This window comes from Carassius auratus, chromosome 22, assembly GCF_003368295.1.
Source record: "Carassius auratus strain Wakin chromosome 22, ASM336829v1, whole genome shotgun sequence".
Taxonomy (NCBI): Eukaryota; Metazoa; Chordata; class Actinopteri; order Cypriniformes; family Cyprinidae; genus Carassius; species Carassius auratus.
Window position 1 is genome coordinate 32,656,186 of NC_039264.1, and position 21,078 is coordinate 32,677,263.

At 40.7% G+C, this 21,078-nt stretch overlaps 1 protein-coding gene and 1 long non-coding RNA gene across 2 annotated transcripts; one reads left to right on the top strand and one right to left on the bottom strand.

The window, feature by feature from the left end:
• Window positions 1-2,158: 2,158 nt before the first annotated feature.
• On the bottom strand, window positions 2,159-19,289 carry LOC113040589 (trichohyalin-like). Its single transcript, XM_026198892.1, is given in 6 exon segments — window positions 2,159-2,525; window positions 2,607-3,993; window positions 5,710-6,940; window positions 6,942-6,985; window positions 7,158-7,790; window positions 18,137-19,289. Coding segments are annotated over 6 exon segments (4,305 nt in total). The 5' UTR covers window positions 18,780-19,289.
• LOC113040424 (uncharacterized) lies at window positions 15,807-16,576 on the top strand. The gene is made up of 3 exons (XR_003275223.1): window positions 15,807-15,913; window positions 16,066-16,135; window positions 16,352-16,576. It is a non-coding gene; the product is annotated as an uncharacterized LOC113040424 (long non-coding RNA).
• Window positions 19,290-21,078: the final 1,789 nt, after the last annotated feature.

Sequence of the window (21,078 nt, forward strand, 5' to 3'; positions counted from 1 at the left end):
AAACAAGTAATGATGAAGCTTTGACATGTTACAAATTTGAAAAACAAAAAGGTGGGAAAAAGAATCCTGAACTCTAGTGCAAAGAACCATCTTAACAAATGAAAGGTCCTCAGGATAATACGGTTCTAAATAGAACTGTTACCATGTTTAAATAACCTACAAGGTAACAAGTACAATATTTTTTTTTTCAAGTGTTGTAGTTGCTGTGTTGCCTTTGAGAATGTAAAATAATTTCTAGGCTTGTTGTGAAGCGGAAATCTTTCATTGCACATATTGTATAATAAACTCTTGTAAAGAGAACTGTAGTACTCTTTTCCAAACAATTTTAAAGATCTGAATGATAAGAAAAGATGTGAAAAATCTGAAATAATGTAAAGATGACTTATGTGAGTGAGTGAACATGGGTGATGAATACATTCATTTTTTGGGTGAACTAAAACTTTAACACGGGACTTCTCACAATAGTCTCAAAATACATCAACACTGCCTCATTCGAAATTGTACATTTTAGCAAGTAAAGGAGTTGGTCAATGTGCTCTGCCAACTTCTTTGAGCTGTTATAATGTGTCCAGCTGTGGAGAAAATTATTTCAGCTGGGACACTGGTCCCTGGAACACAAAGATAGCATTTTGTCTGGAGGGACAAGAGTGGGTACACTCCTTCATGCTTACAACACCACTTAAGCGGATCTTCTGAGAGAGGTATAGGTGTAACTTCTCTGTATTTGCCAAATTCTTCCCGTGCCCTGTCTGCAGCAGTAGCACCGATTACTTTAGCCACTGGAGCATAGGCTGCCTCAAGCAGATCCTACAGCACACAGGATTTTTTTGACCTCTTTGGTTTTGCTTTGGTTGGGCTTCAAGGTGTCATGCACGACAGATTCGAGTTCCTTAATGACAGCCGAATCACTGGCAGTCGAGCGCATCTCATCAAGGAGCTGTCCGTGCAATGGCGCAATCATCAGTGGCAAATTCTTTGAATATTTAAACATACTTACAGACTGTGAGTCAGAAGCACCAGAGTGTCATTTCAAAGTTGTAAAACAGTTTTAAAAGAGTTTAAAATGCTTAATTAACTTGTAAAGTACCGGTAGTCTTGTACATACAAGTTTATCTATAGGATTTATTTATGTTACAAATGACTTTCTACATGCTCAGTACAATTATTTAATATGCTGAAAGCAATTATATAGTCTAAAAAGCAAAATTTGTGATTCGCAGTGGACATGCAGGAGCAGTTTGTTTTGTGATTAACACCTTCAATGGGGAATAATATTTCCTAAAAAAAAAAAAAGAGAGAGCAAGAAAAAGAATGAGATCTTTATTAATGGAAAAACTTTTTTTTTTTTTTTTTGTTACCAGAAAATAAGTATCATAAGAAAATAAGACCCGTGTTACATTGACTTACAATATTCGATCCAACCCCAGACGCCAGATCCTGTAAGAAAATATTTGTTTTGTCTGATCCCTAAAACCCATTAACCTGTAATCAAAATGGTCATTAACAATCATGTGTTAAATAATAGAAAGAAAGCAGGAGTGCTTTGTGGTTTTCTAATGGAGTTTCAGTGCTCATTCGGACTTCACTACTTTGTCTTTCCTTTGTCTGACCAGCAAATCCAACAAAGCAATAGCTATAGAAAATGACTGCTTCACAACATCGTCCTGTGATGTTTAAAACCATAAAATGGTGACACTCTCTTACTCTTGAAGACAAATATCCTTTGAAACACAGTCATAATAGTGTGTCCACTAGCACAGACCCAGTACTTCAGTTTATTCCAATATGAATTGTGTGGTGGATTGTGCGTTTGACAACGGATGGGAGAACGCATTTAAAGCGCATTTAAAGCAATGCTCAACATGTTTAAAAATATGGCTTAAGTGTATATATGATGTTTACACACCGGATGCTTTGCAGTTGCCATATGTAAAAGTTACATATTAATTATACAAATAAAAACATTCGTATACACGTTGTTGTTGTTGTTGTTGTTTTTGTCAGCGGCAATGAGCAGAGTGTTGATGCTGTTGTGAACAATAAAAGCAAGGTAAATATAAAAGGCAAATAATAAATGACTAAATAGTTAAAATGTTGGACAAATGATAATGTGATTACAATGAATAATTCAATGAATGGTTATATAATTAAAGATGTTTCACATGACATGACATGAGCTTCTTTCCCTTCTTATTTTTTCCTCCTCATAGGCTTCGGCTATCTTGTTCTTCAGCTCTTGAAGCTGCTGATCAGCTTTCTCTCTGAACTTCTTCAGTTCCTCTTCTTGTGCTCTAGTTTCATCATCACGATCATTCTTCATCTTCTCTATTTCCTCTTCATGCGTCTGTTTCATCTCATCACACACTTTTTCTTCTCTGTCTATTCTTTCTCTCTCCTCTCTTTCTCTTCTCCTGATCTCCTCCTCTTGCTCTTGCTTCAGATCTTTCATCATTTTCTCCCATCTCTTTCTCTTCGCCACTCGTCTCTCTTCATCCTCTTGTTTTCTTGTCTTCCATTCTTCTTTTCTCTCTCGCTCCAGCTTCTCCATTTCGTTTTTCTTTTCTTCATATTCTCTATATTTCTGCTCTCTCTCTCTTATCTGTTGCTGTTTCTCCTCCTCTCTGTTTTGTCTTTCTTCTTCTCTCTCTCTTTCAAAGTTCTTCTCCTTGTTCTCCAGTTCTTCTTGTTTTTCTCTCAGCTGTTCCTCGTGCCTCTCTTTCCTCTTCCTTTCCTCTTCCTTTAGTTCCCTCATCTGTCGTTTCTTCTCTTCCTCCCATTCTCTCTGCTGTCGTTTGGTCTCTTCGTCATTTTCTGCCTCTTTTAATTTTCTCTTCCATTCTTCTCTCTCTTTCTCTACTTGGTCCATCCTTATCCGCTCCTCTGAATCTCTCTGTTTTATTTCCTCTTCCTGTTTCATTCTTAGATCTGACATGATGTGTTGATGATCATATTTCATATTTTGTAGATCTTGTTTATATTTTTCTTCTCTGGTTTTATCTTCTTCTTCTCTTTCTTTTTGCTGATTTTCATACTGTATTCTCTGATCTTCATTTTCTCTCTTCATCTCCTCTATTCTTTGATCGTATTCATCGTTTAGCTGTTTTTTCAGCTCTGATTGTTTCTGATCCTCGAGCTCTTGTTTCTCTTGCTCTGATTTGTCTTTCTCCTCAAACTCTCTTCTGAGTGTGTCCTCTTGTTCTCTGAACTTCTTTTTCAGTCTCTCTCTCTCCTCATCCGCCCGACGTTTTTTCTCTTCCAGTCTCTTTCTCATGATTTTGTCTTCCATGTCATATATGGCTGTTAATTCATTAACTTGAGCCTGATTTTTTCTTTCATTTTCTTTTAGCATTTTCATTCTCTGTTCAATGGAGACTGCTGCATCTTCAAACATCTCATTAGTGAAACATCTGGCCTGCTTAGATTTCCTCATTTCTTCTATTTTATTTAACAGCTGCTTTACTTGTTCCCGATCTTGTATATCTGTATTGTTAAAAGCCAGGAATCGGTTTCCATAATCTCTGATCAGATTGTCGAGTTCATCATTTTTATATTTCCCTACATACTGCTCTATTGTTTGTTTTTTAAATTTGTCTCTTCTGGTGTAGAGAACAATGCTGAAATCTGCTGCTTCTGGGCCAAATATCTTGGTTATCATTTCTAAAGTGTCTTTCTCCTCCTTGGTGATTTTTCCCATATTAAACACAGCGATGAACACGTGTGGTCCAGGTGCTGTCAGTGAAATGCATTTCATGATTTCTTCCTGCACTTGTTCGATTGTCAGTGAGGGGTCAAAGAGTCCTGGAGTATCAATAACAGCTACTGACCGACCGTCAACTTCACCGATGACCTTTGTACAAGCAGTGGTCACTAAACATGAACTGTCTTTACTGTAAAACAAATTATTTCCAAGGAGAGTATTTCCTGTTGCAGACTTTCCGCTTCCGGTCCTCCCGAACAGCAAGATTCTCAAACATTCTGGATCCGTTTCATCATCTGAAAATGACAATAATAGAGTTTACAGATGAACAAAAATGTAGTATTGAATTTGGGACTCTGACCAACAAGTGTTTGACTCAAACCTAATATTTTAAGTATTACATATTAACAGTCCTTCTCAGTGATTCTCAAAAAAACATTTCTGGCTCATTGCTTCCCTATCCATTATACAGGTATCTTACCCCATTATATCAGATGAAGGCTAACTGTCGTCTCTGAATATTCTCTGTTTTTAAAAAAAGGTTTTTACGAGCCAATCTCAAGAATCGGGATCGGGTCCGATCAAGTGTTTGTTGTTGTTGTTGTTTTCAACAGATCTGGGGCCCGTTTTTCGTACGTCGCTAACTCAGTTAGCTGGATTTGAATGTTGACGATTTGGCGTGATCTTGGATCTTTTGGTTCTTCGAAGCTCATCCCGGAGTTGCTGTCATAGCAACAGGTCCGTAAGCTTAAACCTGCTCGGGAGCAGCTTATTTCATGTAAACAGGATTAGATCGCTTCTTTTCAACCAGAACTGATACTCAAAATATGTCTGCTACCACCGCTACTGATCCAGGGAAAATAATTTAAAATAATAACCTTTAAAAAAAATATTTAAGACAGCACATGAACGCGCAATTATCTCAGATAACTCAATCCAGCGATACTAATCATACACAACAGGTGTATTCGAAGAACCCAATTAGCCGGATCATGATTAGCACGATGATATCATCTTGCATGTGTTATTTGATCTCGGATGTAATAAGCGACGTACGAAGAACGGGCCCCTGTATCGTTTCTTCTAAGCCTGATCCTTTGTGGTATGTGCTTTTAAGTGGGTTTGCCAACCACTGATTACGCTCTTGGGTATTCTCCAAAATGGCGAAAGACGTAACTCCTCTGAGAAGATTTGTTGAATAAATTTCTTCGTGTACAAACATTTCTGGACCTGGGAATCTTTCAGTTGTAAACCAAACCTATTAAAACCAACAATAAGAAATGTCCCTGCGTAATGTGCTTGAGCTTCTGTGTTCAGTATATTTGATGCACACTTTTGTAAAGATCTCTAATTCATTTCACATTTACTTTTATCTGCCGTCAGATTATCTAAGACGTCGTTGTCATGACACATTGCTATAGGTTGCATCTTGCTTCGGATTTACAATACAAATGTATTTACAATACAATACAAACGCTACAAATGTGTTTCATTCGTTCGTTTATAACTGCTCATAACTGCCACCCTCATTCACCAAAATTTGTCCATTTAAGCACATACACCTGAATCCCAAAGCAACCTGTACTTGTTTGGGTTTCACTTGTAAATTAGATTATATTAGTTGTGTCTATGTTTTTTGATTTGTACGTTGTTAGTAAATCACCTGCAGAAATTTCCACACCTTTTTCCACATCTGTGCTGTTTTGGAATTTCGCTCTCGTGCTAATTTGCCCTGTTTAGAAAAACTATCCCTTAGACTTGTAGTGCGCAGTCAGTTAAAGTGTTTAATGCTGGTTTGTGATTTATCTGTGGTTTCAGCTTGTGGCCCCGCTGTAACTAACTGATCTAAATTCTGAAATGATGCTACTCATAATTAATTAATATAAACTAGTGATCCATTTCCTCAACAATATAGCAACTACATAAACTGCTGAACAGCAAAGCATAGTAAAATAAAAGTATAGTTTTTTGCAAATTAATTAAAAAAATTAGCTAATAATTGTGTGACTTACTGTTTGGGCGCTGAGTGTCAGGAGTTCCTTTATGAAGTTCAATAAATTCATTAAATGAAGTTGTATGTGTTTCTTTCTCTTCTTCCTCTTCTTCTCTTAGTCTTTCCTGTTGTTTCTGTATCTCCCATCCCTCTCGTTCTCTCTTCAGCTCCTCTCGTATCTTTCTCTCTTGGTCCTCTATATCTTTAATGTCTCTTTTATATCGTTCTGCTATAAATTCTTCTTCTATTTTCTTTCTCTCTGTATCACGATTTTGTCTTTCTTCCTTTATCAGCATCTTCATTGTCTCCATCTCTTGTTTAAGTCTCTGATTATATTCATTCCACATTGCCTGCTCTTTCTTTCTGCTTTTCTCCTCCTCTTCTTCTCTTCTTTGTCTTTCTTGTCGTTTCTGTTTCTCCCATTCCTCTCGTTCTCTCTTCAGCTCCTCTCGTATCTTTCTCTCTTGTCCCTCTATGTCTTTGATATCTCTTTTATATCGATCTTCCCTCTCTTTACATTCCTCTTCTCTTCTCTTTTTCTCTTTTTCATGATCTTCTTCCATCTTTGTCTTCAACTTCTTTATCTCTTCTTTATGTTTCTTTATCAGTTCTTCTTTTTCTCTGTTCAATTGATCTGCTTTCTCTGTCAGTATCTTCTTTTGTTTTTCTTGTATTTCTCTCTCCATCTCTCTGAACATCTTACATGAGTAGTAACTCCCTCCATTTGCTTTCACCATTTCGTCTATCTTCTGCAGTAGATCAGTCACCTGTGTTCGGTCTTTGGTCTCATTATTAAACACATGGAATCTGTTTCCACACTCAGCAATGAGGTTTTTAAGAGCAGATCCGGTGTTTGCCAAGAAATGTTCAATGGTTTTATTCTTCAGTTTGTCTCCATTGGTAAACAGCACTATGGTGTACATTAATGAGTTTTCACCAAACGTCTCTCGGATGATCTTCACTGATTTCTCTTCCTCTTGAGTGAATCGTCCCAGTGGAATCAGTAAGAGAAACACATGTGGTCCAGGCAGGATCATGGAGATGCAGTTTCTGATTTCTCTCTGGATTTCATCATTACTGAGTTCAGTATCAAACAGTCCTGGAGTGTCGATCACAGTAATTTGTCTTCTGTTGATTTCATGTGTCTCTTTCTGACACACTTTAGTAACAGACTTTCCAGAAAAGTCTGATATATATGCTTCTGTTCCTAAAATGGTGTTTCCAGTTGAACTCTTCCCAACTCCAGTTTTTTCCCAGCAGCACAATCCTCAGTTCATCTTCTCTGTTTCTCGGATCTAAAGATAAATCAAAGAAAACAACATTTTATTCAACTTCAAGTGAAGACTGCTAATTTTATATCATTTATACTGAAGCATCATTTGTTTTGAAATCTGCATTTAAGCTTATTGTTTTTACTTTAACAATCACGAAAAAGTGTTTAATTCATTCTGAATTTCTCATCATTACCTTGTGTTTGAAACCATGTCTCTAAAGAATGGATTCTCTTCTTCATTTCTTCAAATTTCTGCAGTTTTTCCATCTGTGCATCCAACAACGTCTCTGTGGAGAAGCAATCACCACTGTTTTCCTCAACCATCTGCTTTAATTTCTCCACCAGCTCAGACCCTTGTGTGTCTGGTCCAACGAAAAGTCGTCGTCCTCCAAAACTCTCAATGACATACTGAGTTTCTTCTTTTAGTTCTGCTGTGTGATGCTCTGAACTCTGCTTTATGAGGATCATGGTGTGCTTGTTGATTCTTGAGCTGAATATTCTCTGGATCCTCTCAGATTCTGCTTTGTCTTCATTATTAATTGGACCATCAGGAAGAATGAGGAGGAAAGTGTGAACTCCAGGATGACAGAGAGACACACAGCGGTGAGCCTGACGCATCACTTCCTCCTCTGAGAGCTGAGTGTTGAACAGAGCTGGAAGCTCCACCAGACTGATCAGACGTCCATGCATCTCCACGTCTCTCCTCATACACTCTGAGCTCAGCTCTGATCTTCCCTCGCTCTGGTTCAGGATCAGGTTTGATATGAAGAATTTTGATTCACTGTTACTCCCACACACAACCAGATTAAGCTTCACACCATCTGGAGCTGTGTCAAAGGAATAAACTGGTTTACCTATTTGATTTGAATATAGATTAATACTGCATTCATAATGTTTTTGTGTAATTTTATGTGGTTTTAGCAATCTCTCTTGCATGATGTGCAAATAGAAACCTTTCAAAAGTGGGGAAACAGCACTTCTCAAGTTTTTTGCTGTAAAGTTTGCAAGTATTATTACATGTAAATCTCAGTGCCCTTTTAGATATTAGGTCTTAAACTTTCCTTTGTACATCTCAATTTTTAAGGCTCTATATGGTTCAGTTTCAGAGACATTGGAACTTCAGTATGGTTCCAGGAGAAAATTTTTAAAATGTGCAAATTTTCTTTGATCAAAAACCAAATGTCGGTCACTTTGCAAAAATTATACTTATTTCTTTTAAAGAGGAAATGTCTAAGTGTAACCAGGTCAAAAGTTACAAAAGTTATCACTGGACTGATTAGTAAAAGCTTGATGTTAAGGGACTCAGCATGTATCACACTGTAGCATGTTCCATCCAATACGCTAGCCCTTTAAGAAACGTGAATGTGTGACGTTCTGGAAGTGTCGCGAGATTCGCCTGAAAACAGCGCGTTTTCATAACGTGTTTTGAATGCTGCTCATGCGGTGGAGCGTCGAAGCCATAAAACTCCGTCTTATTATCAATATAATGAGAGAGATGCACATATAGTGACTGGAAAGCCTTCTTTAATATTTTGTTCATGCGGATGGCTGTGTATTGTGCTGAGTGACCGTGATTTCTGTCGAGACACGTACCCATGTGACAAAATCAGATCGACAATAGATTTCGAAGCGTAAGTGTTGAACTATCATCAATGCCAGTTTACTATTGAGATAATTTTGTTGTGCATGATGTGATTTGAACATTAAGTGATTAGTGGTCATCCTTGGTCGATTATAGAGGGGAGAAGAGAGCTCTGTAGGCCTTCTGTTTCCTCAGGCCGAGTGTGAAGCAACAGAGTGAGTGTTATTAATTAATCCATTCTAAAAATTGTTTAATACTCATGCATATGTGCGTTTTTTTGTAACCAGTAGATTGTTACAGTTGTTCTGGTGTCGTGTTTTCCAAATGTTAAGAACCAGTGTTGTATTGTGTCTATTACTGTCCACAGAGGGGAAATTGAGTTCATCATTGGCTGTGAAAGCGTGTACAATGCTATGGTGATGCTATGATGATGAACAGTAAGTTTGAATTATTTGACGTTTAAAGTGTACAAGTGTTAATTTACTGTGATTTGAGATTGAGTGAATATTAGCCAGTGTAATGTATTAATGTTCCTAGGAAATGTGGCTTCTAATTTCATTTTTATGCATGTTATGTTACATAAGCAGCCTTATTTGATCTTCTATGCATGCTGACAAATTTTGTAACACTCTGTGTATTTGTTTTTTTTCAGTATAAGAGTCCACTATCGTTGTCTATGTTGGTTATATTCATGTAATTGACCTGTTAATGTGGTGACTGAGAACAAAGAGACAAGAGAGTTTGATGTAAAGAAAAAATAACATCTTTATTGATTTCAACCACTGTAACAAGCCTTACTATGTAACACCCTTAAGATTTGCATAATTAACGCTGCACTGTTAAGTGCAGTCTGGAATAAACGATCCCCTTAAAAAAATTAATTCCTGTGTCCGGTGTAGTCACTAACACTCACACCGGGCCACAGAGAATTTTGGTACCAGGAGTGGGGTTCCATTGCTAATTTTGGGGTGACAGTCAGGTGGATAAGGAGAAACATAGACAACGGTAGTGGTGAAGAGGGGTCGAGTTAGCGGTGCCAAGGAGGTTGACAACGTGAAGTGGGACGTGCCTGGAGAGCCTGCGGTGAAGCACGGGACCAGCTTTCAGGAACGCAGGAGGGTGTTCACTTCGACGCTGAGATCGTTGACAAAGGCGACTGCAGAAAATAGCCCCTTCAGGTTAATCCGCTGTGACTGTGACTGTGTTTTGTGACTGTGTGCCATTCGAGGTAGAGACATTGTAAGAGCATGGACCAGGACGATGATGTGCCAGCGGCTCAGGCTGGAGCCAGCCGTGATATGGACAATGCTGAGGCTGTGGGTCATGATGATCTAGGTAATCCAGTGGCATAATTGCAGTCACAAATTTTGGAGCTAGGTCGAAGACACGACCAAGTCATGTCAACCCTTGCTAATATGAGTAATGTTGCCACTAGATCTTATGTTTACATTCCAAGGGAACGTCAACTTATGCCATTCAGTGGTGATCATGTTAAAGATGGTCAGTCTGTAGATGAGTTCATTGATGAGGTTGAACGTGTAATTCGGGTAAGGGGTTTGAACGTTGATGACCAAGTTGATTTCATACTTTCACATTTAAGAGGTTCAGCCTTAGATGAAGTTAAGCTGTGTATGGGTGGGGAGACCAAGCAACCCAGTGATCTGTTTTCATATTTGCGGGGGGCATTTCGAGAGAAACGTACTACACCACAGTTGTTACATGCTTTTTATGCACGCAGACAGCTAGAGGGAGAAGACTTCCGTGACTTTTCCCATGCTCTCTCTCAGCTTCTTAATTCTGCTCTCCAACAGTCCCATTACGCGGTGTCTGATTCCCAGCTGGCTTTAAGAGATCAGTTCATCGAAGGCATAAGAGATGCGACTCTGCGTAGAGAGCTGCGCAAGCTGGTCAGAGAAAAGCCTCAGTCCACCCTGTTTGATGTCCGTGAAGAGGCCATGATGTGGGTTGTGGAGGACAGACCCCGTGGTGCTAATGTGGCCAGGAGTCGAAATATCGTGAGTACATGTTCTGGGGAGATGTCAGAACATTTAAATCCCGCCAGTGCTGCACAAAGTGACATGGCTTCAGCTTTGCAAGAGGTAGTAAAAGTTATCACGCAGCAGGGTAAAGCTATTGGAGAACTCACTAATGCAGTTCGTGAACTTGCTGTACAAAAGGGTGGTCCCAGTGGTAGCCAGAGTGGAAAGCCAAAGTTCAAGCCCAAGTATACAGATGACGGCCAACCCATCTGTTTAAGATGTGAAGGGGTGGGACATGTAGCTAGGCAGTGTCCTGTACCACGTAGTTCCAAAGACCAGTCCACTGCCACCACAAGTTCTGCGTTACAGGGAAACGGGGTCCCTCCGTTGCTGTGAGCCGAGCAATGCGGGGAAAACCAGAAGGCTCGAGATGTAACAAGTTAACAAAAGAACGGTTCTTAGAGCGTGCAGTTGGCAAGTGCCCTGAAGTTGATATTCACATTGATGGTGTTTCAGTTAGATGTCTTCTGGACACGGGAAGTAATGTGAGTACCCTAACAGAAAGCTTCTTCAGAGAACACCTCCACGGAGAAGACAAGGACCTTCACTGCACCTCTAAGTGGCTAAGAATAACTGCAGCGAACAAGCTACCCCTGCCGTACCTGGGGTATGTTGAATTGGACATCCAAGTGATGGGGCTTACTATACCTGAGTGTGGGTTTCTGATAGTCCGTGATGGGGATTCTTCAGAGCCAGATTTAACTCCCCCTGGTATCATTGGCATGAATATCACCCAGAGATGCAGAGAGTTAGCACTGACTGAGTTTGACACCACTTTAGGAGGAAAGCTGGAGTCCGTGTGGAGGGAAGCCTTCACTCGCGTACAGGAAGTTGAACTAGGAAAAACTATGTCAACAGCCAGAGTTGGTGGTAAGGGCAAAGTCCATGTACCAGCATCCTCTGTAGCCACAGTTTATGCCAGAGTAAACAAGAAAGCCACTGACACCAATGCTTGGCTGTTGCTGGAACCAGGAACCACCCCATTACCAGGTGGCTTGATCCCTATGCCCACCTTAGTGTCATCCAGAAGTCGAGTGTTTCCAGTTCAAGTGGTCAACTTCTCCCAAGAAGATGTTTGGCTGCCCCCTAAAGTTCGGCTTGGGATACTTACCCTCTGTCAGTGTATTGAGAGTGACGCCTGTGAGGCGAGATTCCAGCGCATCTCTGCCGAACATAGAGAAGTGGGAATTGATCAGAAAGATAAAGCAGAGTCTGATGCTGACCTGAGTAACCTGTTAAGTAGACTGCATATGGGAGGTAATCCAGAAGAGCAAGCAATGCTCGGTGCATTAATTTTGAAGTATGCAGATGTGTTTGCTGTCCATGATGAGGACCTGGGATATACAGACCGAGTGAAGCATTTAATCCACTTGACAGATGATACTCCTGTAGCTCAGCCATATCGCAGGATACCACCGACCCAGTTTGAAGAGGTCAAAGAGCATATCTCAGGTTTACTCCGGAAGGGTGTCATCCAGGAAAGCTCGAGTTCCTATGCTTCACCCATTGTTCTGGTGCGCAAGGCTGATGGAAGTCTCAGGCTGTGCGTGGACTATAGGAAACTAAACTCCAAAACCAACCGTGATGCCTTTCCATTGCCGCGCATCGATGAGAGCTTGGATGCACTGGGCGGAGCACAAGTTTTCTCGACAATAGACCTTGCTAGCGGTTACCATCAAGTTGCAGTCCATGAAAAGGACAGACATAAGACAGCCTTCACCACGCCGTTTGGCCTCTATGAATACCATCGGATGCCTTTCGGGCTATGCAATGTGCCCGCCACGTTCCAGCGGCTCATGCAGGCCATAATGAGTGACTTTGTGTTCCAAATTGTGCTTATCTACTTGGATGACTTGTTGGTGTACTCGTCCACCTTTCACGAACATCTTGTGCGACTTGAAACTGTGTTTAGAAGGTTGAAGGAAACTGGGCTGAAGATTAAAATAGAGAAGTGTCATTTCCTGCAGCCGGAAGTGAGATTCCTTGGCCATCAAGTTTCATCCCAAGGAGTGAGTACAGACCCTGATAAGATAAGTGCAGTTCGGGAGTGGCCAGTCCCCGGCACTCTCAAGGAACTCAGAACGTTCTTGGGGTTTTGTAGCTATTACAGGAGATTCATCGAAAGTTTCTCCCAGATAGCCGGGCCGTTGCATGATGTAGTGAATGCGTGCCTTAGGGAGACAAGTCACGTCAAGGCAGCTCAACTGTATAAGAGTTCCTGGACTTCTCAGTGTCAGACGGCATTCGAACGTCTCAAAGACAAGCTTACCAGTGCACCAACGCTGGGGTATGCTGATTTCACTCTTCCCTTTGTGATTGAGACTGATGCGAGCAACCTTGGGTTAGGAGCAGTCTTGTACCAGCATCAAAAGGGTAAGAAGACAGTCATCGCTTATGCCAGTAGGAGGTTGAGAGGGGCTGAGAGAAATGATAAAAACTACAGCAGCATGAAGCTGGAACTGTTAGCTCTTAAGTGGACGGTCACTGAAAAGTTCCGAAGTTATCTGCTGGGGTCCAAATTCACCATCATAACGGACAACAACCCCCTCTGCCACCTCGGGACTGCCAAGTTGGGAGCCATTGAACAACGCTGGGCTGCTCAACTCGCTGTGTTTGATTTCGATGTCAAGTACCGCCCTGGACGATGCAACACTGCTGCTGACGCCCTTTCCAGGATACCAGGATCCGCTGAACCAGACTTTGAAAGTGAAGATGCAGAGTATGATGGCTGTGTGGCAATCTGTAACTCCCTCAGGACAGGAACAGCTCTGGGACCAGACCTCGTAGCAGTAGGAGTTGAGGGTGGCAAAGTCTGGCAGTTAAAGGCATCTTTGGCAGGAGAAGAGGATGTTGGGTGTGAGAATACCCCCACTTTGCCAGGATATTCAAAGTCAGAACTTCGTCAGTTTCAGGAGTCTGATCCAACTCTCAGTGTGTTCAAGAAGTTCTGGAGCCGTCAAAGGAAACCTACCAAGCAAGAGAAGTTAGGTTTGTCCAGGTCTGTGCGTTCTTTGCTGAAACAATGGCCAAAGATCAGAGAGAAGGATGGTCTCTTATACCGTGTTATCGATGACGTCCACACTGGAGAATGTCACCAGATGTTGTTACCCACCTGTCTGATAGAACAAGTCCTGAAGAACGTTCACGATCAGATGGGCCATCAGGGTATAGAGAGGACATTAGCCCTGGTGAGACAGAGATGTTTCTGGGGAGGAATGTATGAGGAGGTGGAAAGGTGGGTGAAGCGATGTCAGCGCTGCGTGTTAGCAAAGATGCCGCAACCCAAGATCAAGGCGCCTTGGGCTTCATTCTTGGCTTCCCGGCCACTAGAGGTTGTAGCAGTCGACTTTACAATCCTGGAACCAGCCACGGATGGGCGAGAAATTGTTCTAGTGGTGACTGATGTGTTCACAAAGTTCAGTCAAGCATTTCCCACACGGGACCAAAAGGCTGAGACCACTGCCAAAATGCTCCTCAGAGAATGGTTCCTGAAATATGGAGTGCCGCAGCGTCTGCATTCTGATCAGGGCAGAAATTTTGAAAGCGCTGTGATTGCGGAACTCTGCAAGTTGTACGGAGTTAAGAAAACTCGGACGACACCACATCACCCCCAGGGCAATCCTCAATGTGAGAGGTTCAATAGAACCCTTCATGACCTTCTGAAGTCTCTCCCACCCGAAAAGAAGCGCAAGTGGCCAGAACATTTATCAGAGCTGGTCTATGCATATAATGTGACGCCACACTCATCCACAGGGTACTCACCGTACTATCTGTTATTTGGGGTTCAGCCGCATCTGCCAGTTGATGCTCTGTTGGGCCAAGAGCCTATAACGGATGACAAACTTGATTGGTTAAAAGTACACCAGGAACGTCTCCGAGATGCCCATGTTCGAGCAAAGGAATATGCAGAAAGGAAGGCTGTGGAAAGAGCAATTCAGCATGAGGAGAAAGTATATTGCCCCACGGTAGAGATTGGACAACATGTGTACCTGCGACACCGACCACCAGGAAGAAACAAAATTCAGGATGCATGGTCTTCCACCGTTTACAGAGTGGTAGAGGTTCAGGGGACCACATACACTGTGGAGTCTGTCGAAGGGGATATGGTAAAAAGAGTGCACAGATCCAACCTCAGGCCCTGCAATAGTCCAGTCCCAGTGCCCATTCCAAGGCGTCGGAAGTCCCCTGTGCTGGAGGTACCTACCTCACCTGCAGAGTCAGAAATCCCCTCATTGGAGACAGAGTGCGTTCTGGTGGAGGAAGTTCTGTGTCCTGGGGAGAAACTGACGTTAGTCTCAACTTCGGAGTCTGCAAAACAGCCCGTTCCTCAGCTCGGAGACTATCTCAATGATCAGGAAGAGGAATCTGGTATGAGCGGTGACTGGTCAGGACCAGCGAGTCATGAGACACATGATGATAACCTGGAAGTGACGCCAGTATTTCGGGAAACAGAAACCGAAAGTGTCCACTTACCTGCTGAGAATCCAGCGATGAGACCGGTGCCTACCCCTAGAAAGAAAAGAGAAGAGTGTGTTAAGCCAGAAGTGCCTTATCCTGCTGTGCGTAAAACACCTAGAACAACTGCAGGAGTGCATAGTAACCCAAACCGATTACCCAAGTCTACATGTAATGCAGTGTCTTTTAGTCCTGATGTGCTCTCCCAGGTGCTAGCTGGCATGGTCCTCTATACCACAGGGAAGCTTCAAGGGAGACAAGATGATTAGGGTTGATAGTCACCGGGGACGTCGACTATCAGCAGGGGAGAGTGTAACCAGGTCAAAAGTTACAAAAGTTATCACTGGACTGATTAGTAAAAGCTTGATGTTAAGGGACTCAGCATGTATCACACTGTAGCATGTTCCATCCAATACGCTAGCCCTTTAAGAAACGTGAATGTGTGACGTTCTGGAAGTGTCGCGAGATTCGCCTGAAAACAGCGCGTTTTCATAACGTGTTTTGAATGCTGCTCATGTGGTGGAGCGTCGAAGCCATAAAACTCCGTCTTATTATCAATATAATGAGAGAGATGCACATATAGTGACTGGAAAGCCTTCTTTAATATTTTGTTCATGCGGATGGCTGTGTATTGTGCTGAGTGACCGTGATTTCTGTCGAGACACGTACCCATGTGACAAAATCAGATCGACAATAGATTTCGAAGCGTAAGTGTTGAACTATCATCAATGCCAGTTTACTATTGAGATAATTTTGTTGTGGCATGATGTGATTTGAACATTAAGTGATTAGTGGTCATCCTTGGTCGATTATAGAGGGGAGAAGAGAGCTCTGTAGGCCTTCTGTTTCCTCAGGCCGAGTGTGAAGCAACAGAGTGAGTGTTATTAATTAATCCATTCTAAAAATTGTTTAATACTCATGCATATGTGCGTTTTTTTGTAACCAGTAGATTGTTACAGTTGTTCTGGTGTCGTGTTTTCCAAATGTTAAGAACCAGTGTTGTATTGTGTCTATTACTGTCCACAGAGGGGAAATTGAGTTCATCATTGGCTGTGAAAGCGTGTACAATGCTATGGTGATGCTATGATGATGAACAGTAAGTTTGAATTATTTGACGTTTAAAGTGTACAAGTGTTAATTTACTGTGATTTGAGATTGAGTGAATATTAGCCAGTGTAATGTATTAATGTTCCTAGGAAATGTGGCTTCTAATTTCATTTTTATGCATGTTATGTTACATAAGCAGCCTTATTTGATCTTCTATGCATGCTGACAAATTTTGTAACACTCTGTGTATTTGTTTTTTTTTCAGTATAAGAGTCCACTATCGTTGTCTATGTTGGTTATATTCATGTAATTGACCTGTTAATGTGGTGACTGAGAACAAAGAGACAAGAGAGTTTGATGTAAAGAAAAAATAACATCTTTATTGATTTCAACCACTGTAACAAGCCTTACTATGTAACACCCTTAAGATTTGCATAATTAACGCTGCACTGTTAAGTGCAGTCTGGAATAAACGATCCCCTTAAAAAAATTAATTCCTGTGTCCGGTGTAGTCACTAACACTCACACCGGGCCACATAAAGAACACATAACATTGGAACTAGAGTTGTATCTCGTTTCCTTCTGTCAAAACAACTGCATTTAACAGAACTGTTGGAGTGTAATGAATATTATTTTTCCAAAGTATGCCTGTAACTCAAGAAGCATTACAATTATATTTATATGATTTTAGATTCTGGTTCCTAAGAAACTTTTCTTTTGGAATCATAATTTTTAAAGGCTTACTCCACCCCAAAATGAACATTTTGTCATTAATCACTTACCACCATGTTGTTCCAACCCCGTAAAAGCTTAGTTTGTCTTCATGACACAATTGAAGATATTTTTGATGGATTCAGACACCTCTCTAACCCTCATATAGACAGCAATGTAAATGAACATGATCAACATCCAGAAACAAATCATAAATAAATGTAGAAACCAATCTGTGTGATATGAATAGAATAAGTTTCCCAATTGCAGCTTTCGTGCCCAAGAGGTGTTTCGAGGAGGGCCACCGAGTGAATGACATGTCTTAAATCTTTAATATTTCTTGAGTTATAGCCATGCAAATTTTAGAACAACAACAACAAAAAAAGAATCCTTAAGAATATTCTGAACAAAGAATACTCTGTGTGAAAGCAACATTATGCTGCTGCCATCTTTCTAAAGTCATTTTAACCCCCTGTAATAAGGCTTATGAATCTCAGGTGGAATTTTGAACATTATGGATTACTGGATTAATCAGTAAATATTCATCCATGGCATGTAATATTTTGGCTTTAATCACTATGTGCGTCTAACTTTCTTCAGAAATAAAATATTAGCAACGACATGAAATCTTCTTCTTATATATTAACTCAGCTCCTTATTTATGCCTGCCTGATCATGGCACTTACTTTTAAAAAGTGATATATCTTAGACTGTTTTTCTCTTTTGTATCTCTTTTTCTTTAGTCATTCTGCTAATGTTCTTTTTTTATTTATTTTTTTTTTCTTTGTACTGAGCATGTAAGTGAAAGTCGTGACATTTGCCAAGTATGGTAACCCATATTCAGAATTGGTTCTCTGCATTTAACCCATCCAAGTGCACACACACAGCAGTGAGAAGTGAACACACACCCGGAGCAGTGGGCAGCTATAGATCCAGCACTCAGGGAGCAACTGGGGGTTCAGTGCCTTGCTCAAGGGCACTTTAGTCCTGGGTATTGAGGGTGGAAGAGAGCACTGTTCATTCTACAACTCCTGCCAGCACAGAGACTCAAACCAGCGACCTTCTGGTAACTAGTCCAAGTCTCTAACCATTAGGCAACAGCTGCCCCACAGCATCATGAGCGTATACGTCCCTTACTGCTGATTGGCTACAAGTGTTTGCTGCTTGGTCTGATCCACTTTTCAACATATTTTTTTACAAATTGCTTATTGCAGTTATAATGTATGGTTATCCCAGTGTAAGATGTATTGTACTGAACTATAAATAAGATGAAATAACCATTGAGTTTATAAATGTATTCTCACAAAGATTCTTAATCCAGAAAAATGAATCCACTCACCCAGTGTTTTGATCTTCTGCTGTAACTCTTTGATTTCTTTGTCTCTCACACTCAGTTTCTCCTCTAGCTCTTCTCTGACTCTCTTCTCTGGAGCTCTCAAGTACATCTGAAGGGAATAGGGCTCAGTCTTCATGCTCTCTATACAATCAAACAGGGCTGAGATCTGTTCTGAGCTTCTCTGGTCCTTTAACCCCATCACACTGTGCCAACTCCCATAGAGACTCACAATCCTCTGAGATTCTGTAGATTGTACAAAATCTGTGATTTTTTTGTCAATACTGAGTTCAGTAGTGAAAAGCACCATGAAATGCTCTTTAGAGTTATATATTCTTTTAATCTTCTCCATTTCTGCTTTGTCTTCCTCATTAAGTGGAATAACAGGAGTAACGAGGATGAAAACATGAACTCCAGGATCACAGAGAGACACAGAGTTGAGAGTCTGACACATCACTTCCTCGTCTGAGAGCTGAGAGAGAGCTGGAAGCTTTATTACACTGATCTGCCGTCCATGTGCCTTCTCCTCTTTCTTCACACACACATTACTCATCTCTCTTTGAGATAAAAGTTTATTCTTTTGTTTATTGATAGTCCCTCGAAAGGCTTTAGACACTGAAGACTTGAGTGTTGCATTATTTCCACACATCACAAAGTTCAGCTTCGCTTTTCCAGTAGTCGTCACTGAAAACAATATTTAGAGACAGTATACATCAGTGTTGGTCTCAAATGTAAAATTCCTTCCTTGCATCGGCATAAACAGTTAACAATGTGATGCATCAGTTCAAAAAATGTGCATTGGCTTCAAGTTGTCATTTATATTGTGATGCATCATTTCTAACATATTTGCATCGGTAGTGGATGTGTTACTATTATTATTTAGAAAGTGACCAAATAAACTGTGACCAGTATTTTAAATGTAAATTGATTTCTCCTCTTTAAACCGTGCTCTAAACTCTCATCACCACTGCTGTGTGAATATGATGAATCACAACACCACGGAGACCCAAGGAAAAATGGGGAAGTCCAAAACCTGACTTGAAATAACCTGTAGCAACTTATAATGCAAAAACTGCACATAATGTAGTAAGTATTGCACTATTATTGTAATAAAATGGTCATAATGTAATAATTTTCAACATAAAATCTTGAGCTCAAAATGAAATATACTTGAGGAATATTATGTCATGACTTCAAAAACAATTTTAATATGCTGGGAGATCTGATAACTGATGCCTTTGAATGTAAGCATAACACATATCTAGCTTCAAATATATGGGTTTTCATCAATGGTAGGTTTATTCAGAAACTCAGTACGGAGTACAGAGACATACTTGAGAGGTGACAAGCTTTGGTTTGAATCTTGTTTTACCACGGTTCAACAAAACAGTTCAAATTTGCATATAAGGAAATTCAAATGGCATGGTTGAGCAACAGCCCCCCTATATTTGAATTCTGAACCACCACAATATGTACCTGAAGCAACGTAGTAAAAACACAGCAAAACATTCCTTTATCAATGTAATAAAAATGTGCCATGGTTCACGTGTTGAACACATTTTAGCGCCCCTCAGTGGACATTTCACTTTGAAACTGTGGCGAAACATGCAGTAAGGTATGTAAAAACAGTGTTGTAGAAATGTACCCAGAGAGTAAGAGAATCAGCAGACCGAAGGGAACGAGAAGGCATGTATCAGGTGACTAAGTCACAAATATAAGAAGGGGCAGTTCCATGTATAGCTTTGTATGTTAATGTTAGAGTTTAAAAAACATACGTGACTGTACAGGAAGCCAATTCAAACTATAAAGCCCGCCTGTGATATGCTGATGTGATGGAGTATATGTGAGAATACGAGCTGCTGAATTCTGGATATACTGCAGGCGTTTGATTAATTTAGCAGGTAAGCCAATGAATAGTGCATTACAGTAGTCAATCCTGGAAGTAACAAATGCATGAATAAGCCTTTCAGCGTCAGGTGGAGTGAGGAAAGGCCTAATTCTTGCAATGTTTCTGAGGTGATGGAAAGAAGATTTTGTAATACTCTTAATGTGAGAGACTAGTGTCAGTGTCAAAAATCACTCCAAGATTACGAGCCTGAGCAGATGGAAGTACTACACTGTCATCCATAATTAAATTAAGATTGCTACCCTTGTGGATAGCCGCTGCTGTGCCAATGAGTAGAACCTCTGTTTTAGAACAATTCAGTTTTAAAAAGTTATGTTGCATCCACATTTTTATTTCCAGCACACACTCTGAAAGAACTGTTGAGGTGAGAGTAGAATCAGACTTGGAGCTGATGTAAATTTGCGTGTCATCATCTGCATAAAAGTGATACCCCAAACCATATTTCCTAATAATTTGTCCCAAAGGAAGCATATACACACTAAACAATATAGGACCCATTACAGATCCCTGAGGAACACCATGACAGACCTGTCCAAGTTCAGATTTGTTGTTTCCCAAGACAACAAACTGGGTACAATCAGACCAGGAGACAAGCAGATCATTCATAACTCGAACCAGGGCTGACTCTGTACTGTGTCCCTTTCTAAACCCAAACTGAAAAGGTACAAAAAGCTTGTTGGAAGACAAGTGTGAGTAGAGTTGTGCCACGACAACACGTTCCAAAACTTTAGCAAGAAAGGATAAGTTTGAGATAGGTCTGTAATTGGATAGATCTAACTTATCACAACCAGGCTTTTTAAGGTCTGGTGTAATAGCTGCAACTTTAAGGGCTTTTGGAACTGAACCAGTAGTGAGGGAGGTGTTCACAATGTTCAAGATGAGGGAACAAATTGACGAGAGACACCCCTTTAGAACAGATGTTGGAATTGGGTCAAGAGTACATGTAGTTGTATTCATTGCCATCACTAATTTCAGAATACAATCATTAGTGACTATGTTAAAACTAGAAAATGCAATTTCTCGAAAACTAGGTGGAAAGATC